Raw genomic sequence first — 7186 nt, 5'->3', positions numbered from 1 at the left:
TGGGATTACAGGCACGTGCCACCATGCCTGGCTAATTTTGTATTTTTAGTAGAGACAGGGTTTCTCCATGTTGGTCAGGCTGGTCTCGAACTCCCAACCTTAGGTGATCCGCCTGCCTCAGCCTCCCAAAATGCTGGGATTAAGGTGTGAGCGACCGCACCCAGCCGTTTTTTTTGGTGTGTTTTTAGTAAAGACAGGGTTTCACCATGTTGGTCAGGCAAACTCCTGACCTCAAGTGATCTGCCCACCTTGGCCTCCCAAAGTGCTGGGATTGATTGCAGGCGTGAGCCACCCCACCTGGCCTCCTTTCATCTTCATATCAGCACTGATGTAGATGGTTTTATCCTTATTTTATAAATGAAAAAATGAAGGTGTACATAGTATGATTGGTGAAAGGCACAAAGCTGAATGGTACCACCAAATGTGCTATTGTGCCTGTGTCCCCGGCTCTAGGAATACTCCTAGACATGTCTCAAAGCTGCCGTCAAGTTCTTGAGGCACTTTGTGATCAGTAGGTTAATCCTTCTGACTTAACCCAAAAGCTTTGGGGCTCCACTTTCTTTTCCTTTCTGGAGACTGACATAGCTCCCAGATGACCCCTCCCCACTTTGAGGACTTGATGCTGTAGACGGTTTTAATGAAGCCATGGCCTTCTCTGGCAATACTGTAGGCCATCGGTGCTCGGAACTTGCTCAAATCTATAGCAAAGCAGAGAGAAGCTCAACAGCAGCAACTTCAAGCACTAATAGCAGAAAAGAAAATGCAGCTAGAAAGGTAAGAAGTCATGATGTAAAGCAAGTTCTTTACACAGCTGAATTTCCACTCTTCCTTCTGGAATGATCACTTCTTGTCCTTACTCTTCATCATTGTTTTCCCAGGAATAGCATCTCACTTGTCATCCTGATTTGAAGATTTTTAAAAATAAAATTACATTTGATGGGAAAGAAATAGAAAACTTAGTATCAAACCACCTCTAGTAGTTTGAGCATGAAAGGGTCTACGAAGTTGGCTGGCTTTCTGAAAGAAGACTTTCCTAGGGCTGGAGATTTCTCATGGGTGGCTCTGGGTAGGGCTTTGCCTCTTTCTTTCTTCATTCTGAACTCACACCATTTCTTGAAATCATTTAAACCTCTATATCCTTCTCTAGAAGAATTAAGTCTGTGGTTTACTTCATCTTTTTTTCAGGGCCTCTAACAATTTTGTTTTTCAGGTATCGGGTTGAATATGAAGCTTTGTGTAAAGTAGAAGCAGAACAAAATGAATTTATTGACCAATTTATTTTTCAGAAATGAACTGAAAATTTCACTTTTATAGTAGGAAGGCAAAACAAAAAAAGCCCCTCAAAACCAAAAAAACCTCTGTAGCATTCCAGCGGCTTGACCAATGACCTGTCACAAGAGGTGGCGTGTAAGGAACGCAGCCCCCTGAAGACAGCACTACAAGTCTGGGGGCGCCAGTTTTAAACATCAGTGCACAGCTGCTGCTGGTGGCCCTGCAGTTCTCACCTCTTATGCTTAGTTGGAACTAAGCAGTTTGTAAACTTTCATCCTTTTTTTGTAAATTCACAAAGCTTTGGAAGGATAATACATTTTTGTTTTCAAATGGCTTGATGTACCTTTTTTTCCTGTTGCCCTTGAAATATGTTTAACCTCTCGTGAGAGAACCCTGGATTCTCTATCCCCCGTCCACAAAACAAACCAGGCAGTGGTCAGCAGCTACCTTTATTTGGATCACACATGTGAGTCAGACAGTACCACTACTCAGACCAATATGACTTGTGAGCAAAATGGGTGAAAATAGAGGGAACTGACCGGGACCTGTTGTCTAACATCATTTTAAGGTTGGACTTGAGCAAAGACTTAAAGAAAGCTGATGGAATGCCAAGCATCAACGTGAAGGACCCTCTATGCACACAGTGGATGTTATGCCTGGATGTAGCCACCTTCCCTTCTGAGAACAAGATGGGAACCACTGAAGTGTATTAAAGGACTAAGTTATCCACTAGGAAGCATACTAGCACACTTCCAGATCAGCCTTGAGATGCTAGACTTCAGATACAGGAACCTGTGTCAGGTGGCTTCTAGAAATGTGGAAGACTAAGATTTAGAAATAGAATAAAGTAACTTAAAAACAAACAAACAAAAACCTTCCAGGATGATCTGTTTACAACAGCAACAAAAACATTTTCCAGTTTAATCCATTTCTGACTGAAAGTCATTGTTGGGCTGACCCTTAAGGAAAACTAAGTTTAAACTTCTTTGTATAGTATTTTTTCTTTTTTCCTTAGGTTAGAGGTGGGGACAAGAAAACATTGATATAGTTTTGAATTAACATTAAAGAGGCAAAATTTCACATTTAAAATGGCCCAAAATGTACTGTTCATTTTGCTGACAGGTGATAACACTCTTGAGAATCAGGTGTGGAGGGTTTAGTCATAATAAGCATATATGCTGTAGGTCAGGTGACTTATGAACATGTCAAACAGGCCATGTTCTTTAGCAGTTTCTGGTCTGGTCCTGCTTTTAGTAATCTTGCAGTGGAACTCAGGCACACAGGTATTTGGTACTACTTCCTTATAACCTAGCCGACACCCCTTTGCCCACTCTCAAGCTGATCGGTCTGTTCATCCCAGTGCCCTTAGAAGGTGAGGTTTGGGCTGGGCCCAGTGGTTGACGTCTGTAATCCCAGCACTTAGGGAGACTGAGGTGGGCCGATCACTTGAGCCTAGATGTTCGAGACCAACCTGGGCAACATGGCAAAACCCCGTCTCCACAAAAAAAAAAAAAAAAAAAGCCATACATGTTGGTACACGCCTGCAGTTCCAGCTACTTGGAAGGCTGAGGAAGATAGCTTGAGCCCCGGACGGAGGCAGAGGTTGCAGTGAGCTGAGATCATGCCACTGCCCTTTACTACAGCCTGGGCAACAGAGTGAGACTTTAAAAAAAAAAAAAAAAAAAGGTGAGGGTTTGACGTGGTTCTTGACACCATCTTGCTCTTGTGCATTGCTGCCAGTGTTTCAAATGCTGCTGAAGATGTGGATTCTGAGCAGTGTTCCTTGTATTGTATCCAACAAGCAACCACCCTGTAGGCATCTCTACCCTGAGCCAGTGGTTGTTTCCTTCATTTTTTTTTTCTTTTCTCCTCATACTTGTAGTAGGGGCTCCGCAACATGAAAATTAAAAGTATGAACGGGATGAGTAAGTAGGGGGCATAGACAGATATAAGCGTTAACCGTTCATGCAAAGTCTCAGGTCTTTGCCCCTTGAAACCACTGGCTTTGGAGAAATCCTCAAACAGAAATGTGGAGAGTATTGGAATTAAGGTCGTCATGGTGTGAACGGAGTAGATGATTGCAGGAGTTCGAATCCACTTGCAGCTTCCTGAGGTAGTCAGGGGAAAAGAAAAATGGTTAGGTCTGTTCATGACTCAAAGGTGTCCATGACCTTCCCACTATCTCTGCCTGCCTGCTTTCTTCTACTCCCTTTTCCCAGTGGAAACTCAGAACTGGAAACCTGGATGTGCCACCCTGCCCAAGATGCAGATTTATGTGACAGCTCACTGACAGCTCGCCGAAGAACCAAGAATGTAACTCAGAACATAACTCAGCAAAACTCTAGGGCAATAAGACTGCCATTACCTGTTAAAACCTGTGTGGGATAAAATCCAAGGGGAGGGAAATCCCTGCCCCATGGCATCTGTTTGTTCAGTAATTATATATAGGTGAGAGGATCAGGAGGCAGATTCAGTGACCCCAGGGGATGCCAATGGGAAACAAGCATTTTCAGCGGGTCTAGCTTCGTTATCAAGTACACGTGTATGGTCACCTTTTTAAAAAAGCATTGATTATGAGAACACTAAGAATAATTTTAAAATGAGAAGCACGTTAGGGATTAGCCTGATGCTACAGCTTATAAGTCAGTATGATACTATCCAACGCAGAGAAATAAAAGCCAACAAAAAGAGAAATTAATTCTGTTGGGGAACAAAACAAAAGGGAACAAGCTCATCCTTTAAGTGGTCTCAGGTTTCATGTGTATGCAAGGGATTTCTAGACGATTGAGGCGGCCGTGCAGCCCCACTGACCACAGACATGAACCTGAGCCACACTAATGTCCCTTTACAAGATCTACCCTGGTTATTTCCCCCAGATCCTATGGCATCCTCCCACAGACTATGGGACCATCCCCTTCCCTTTGGAAATACTTTCCCAAAAGATTTCTGGGTAAAAATGCGATTTTCCCACCATTTACCAACCTTTGAGGAAGGCATACGTTGCAATGGGAAAGAAAGGCAGCTGAAACACAAGCTCGCAAAACAGAAAGGACTTAAACCAGGCTGGGGGCTCCTGCAGCAGCGGGTCTTTGAACTCCTTAGCATACCACTTCAGCAGGTTTCTAAACTGAAAAAAAAAATGATCATGATGAATTACAGCCACCTGGCCTCAACAGGCTCGGTTCTAGCTCATTTAAAAATACACTGGAGGAGCCTGTCATTAATTAGCAACCCCAACCCCAGCAGCAGATGGCATGTCCAGCTGGCTTTTGTGACACAGCCTAGATGGTCATTTAATGAAAACTTACTATCCCTAACTCAAATGTTCCCTTCTCTGTGAAGTTTTCTCAACTCTTCCAGCCCCTTCTTTGTGCTACCCAGCATCTGTTCATAATTCCAAGATAACACATCCAGATGTGTTGGCCACTGTCAGGAGCAACAATAAGTATCTGGCACTTAGTAGGCACTCAGGGTGTTCGCTGAATGAACAAATGTGACATTTCTGCCAACAATATCATTCTTTGTTTAAAAAAACAAACGTGAAAACCATCCTGACACTTTCCCTTTTGCAATGGCAACCACACACCAAGCTCCAAAGGCCAGATTCCCTCAAATGCAGAAATGAATTTCCCTCTTCTTTTCTGGGGGTGGGGGTGGGAGTGAAAGAGGAAGTAAATCTAACCTCTGTGGTGATGTAATTTTGGACACTTTAATTCCAATATGGCAAACAAGTTCCTTATCATTCTTAACTCGCCTAATTCTAATTTTTGGTTTTTAGGAGACAGAATTTTAGTGGAAGAACAAACTCTGCCCCAAACTACAAACTACTTAGTCGCTTCTTGGTTATGCAGGGCTTTAGCGTCTCAGTTCTAGCTTGGGCCCCACGCTTCTAATTACCCTGTCAAATAAAAAGGATGTGGATCCATGCTGACCTGGCTACAGGCAGAGAAAAGAAGCAGAGTTTAAGGCTGCCCATCTTGGGCTTTTATAGGAGCCCAAAGCCTAGTGCTCTTGGCTCTATGTGGACTACTAAACGTCTGTCACATCACATTTTACCTCCTAGATGTGGCACTGTCCTGACACAGAGGCCTTCAAAGACAAATCAGTCTTGATATTATGATTAATAAAGGCAACTCCAGGGTAAGAATTTATCTCACAATGGAAAATCCGAGAATATTTTTCCTGTTAATTTTTAATCAAAAGATAAAGGCTCACTATTGTGAAATAGAAGCCCCACTGCTGCAAGAGCACTTTAAGCAAACATCCAGAAACAAATATCCTGTTAGCATATTTTTAATTTCAGAAAGGCTCTGGCTAGATAACCAATTTATTGACCAAAGGATCTCCAAATCTGTACTGAATTTGAAACTGAAATTCATAAGCACTTTTCTGGATGGGAATGTGGTTTGAATAGGATTGAATTGATAGGAAACACAAAGGCTAAGTCACTGTCCCTCTCCAGGGTTCTATTTCCTCATCTATAAAATAAGCAACTTGGACTAGATGTTTTCTTAAGATCCCTTTTTTGCTTTTTAGATTTTTAAAAATACTGATACTGGATGAAACTACCTGCTTTAAAAGATTGACTGTAAAATTATTATTTTTGAGACAGTCTCTGTTGCCCAGGCTGGTGGAGTATGGTGATTTGATCCCGGCCCACTGCAGCCTCAACATCCCGGGCTCAGATGATTTCTCTCACCTCAGCTTCCCCAGTAGGTGGGACTACAGGTATGCACCACCAAGCTCAGCTAATTTTCTGTAGAGATGGGGTTTCGCCACATTGCCCAGGCTGGTTTCGAACTCCTGGGCTCAAGTGATCCTCTTGCTTCACCCTCCCAAAGTACTGGGATTACAGGTGTGAGTTACTGCACCCGGCCTGACTGCAAAATGTAAGAGGCATTCTGGGTCAGGCCCGGTGGCTCATGCCTATAGTCCCAGCACTTTGGGAGGTCAAGGCAGGTGGATTGCCTGAGGTCAGGAGTTGGAGACCAGCCTGGCCAACATGGTGAAACCCCATCTCTACTAAAAATACAAAAATTAGCTGGGTGTGGTGGCTCACGCCTATAATCCTAGCTACTCTGGAGGCTGAAGCAGGAGAGTTGCTTGAATCTGGGAGGTGGAGGTTGCAGTGAGCTGAGATCGCGCCACTGCACTCCGGCCTGGGTGACAGAGCGAGACCCCATCTCAAAAAAAAAAAAAAAAAAAAAAAAAAAAAAAAAAAAAAGCATTCTGGCTATTTGAACCTCATTTTCTATTCAATTTGCATACAACCTCTCTGATCCAACTATTTCGTAAATTGAGGCAGACTTGTACAGCACTTTAATTTCTAAGGCCTACAAGATGAGATCAGCGAAATTTAAAAAACCTTATCACCCAGATATCGTAATAATGAATTATCATAATCGTAACCAACCATCTTACACAGTCATATACCTGCCACCTGATGCCAGAATGAGGCTGGGACTAATTGTGAGTAGGAGAGTAGAAAGCCCAGGCACCTGGCAGACGGGTGAAGTGGGTAGGACCTGGGGCAGAGTGCCTGGCTTTAGGCAAGGCCTTTAATCTCCCTACACTTGTGTCCCCATCAATAAAACAGAGCCAGTAATAGTGCCTACTTCACTATTGGTAAGATAGTGACTTAATATATGTAGTCTTTAAAATAATAGCTAGCACATAATGATTACTTAATTGAATGTAATTAATACATATTTGGAGATATTCAAGTTTAATCCCATTAAAATCACAGCTCACAACTGGTCATTAAAAATTATTAGCTATGACTTCCCCACGAAAGGTAATGAAACTGTTTACATTTATACCTGACTCACATTTGACTCAACTCATCCTTGTTATCCATTAAAAGATGCACCTGGCCTGCACACATGGCTCTCTAAAGCAGGGGTTCCCACTCACC

The 7186-nt window shown here is 42.9% G+C and overlaps 2 protein-coding genes across 10 annotated transcripts in view; one reads left to right on the top strand and one right to left on the bottom strand.

Annotated features, from left to right (window-relative positions):
- The window catches only part of IFT20 (intraflagellar transport 20), an 8276-nt gene extending 6670 nt beyond the window's left edge, over window positions 1-1606 (top strand). For 4 of the 7 annotated variants that reach the window (XM_011940761.1, XM_011940762.1, XM_011940757.1 and 1 more), the window contains 2 exons: window positions 671-774; window positions 1211-1605. In XM_011940761.1, coding sequence (XP_011796151.1) covers window positions 671-774; window positions 1211-1292 — 186 coding nt within the window. In that variant the 3' untranslated portion in view covers window positions 1293-1605. Of the gene's footprint in view, window positions 1-670; window positions 775-878 lie in introns of all 7 variants that reach the window. The other 3 variants (XM_011940763.1, XM_011940760.1, XM_011940764.1) reach the window with 3 other exon arrangements.
- A 99-nt stretch (window positions 1607-1705) lies between these two features.
- The window catches only part of TMEM97 (transmembrane protein 97), a 9385-nt gene continuing 3904 nt past the window's right edge, over window positions 1706-7186 (bottom strand). The window contains exons 2-3 of one of the 3 annotated variants that reach the window (XM_011940766.1): window positions 4255-4399; window positions 1706-3380 (exon numbers count right to left, since the gene is read on the bottom strand). In XM_011940766.1, the coding sequence (XP_011796156.1) occupies window positions 3121-3380; window positions 4255-4399 (405 nt within the window). In that variant the 3' untranslated portion in view covers window positions 1706-3120. The remainder of the gene's footprint in view (window positions 3381-4254; window positions 4400-7186) is intronic. The other 2 variants (XM_011940765.1, XM_011940767.1) reach the window with 2 other exon arrangements.

This window comes from Colobus angolensis, unplaced genomic scaffold (assembly GCF_000951035.1).
Source record: "Colobus angolensis palliatus isolate OR3802 unplaced genomic scaffold, Cang.pa_1.0 Scaffold193, whole genome shotgun sequence".
NCBI lineage: Eukaryota > Metazoa > Chordata > Mammalia > Primates > Cercopithecidae > Colobus > Colobus angolensis.
This window is presented reverse-complemented; position numbering and strand designations above follow the sequence as displayed.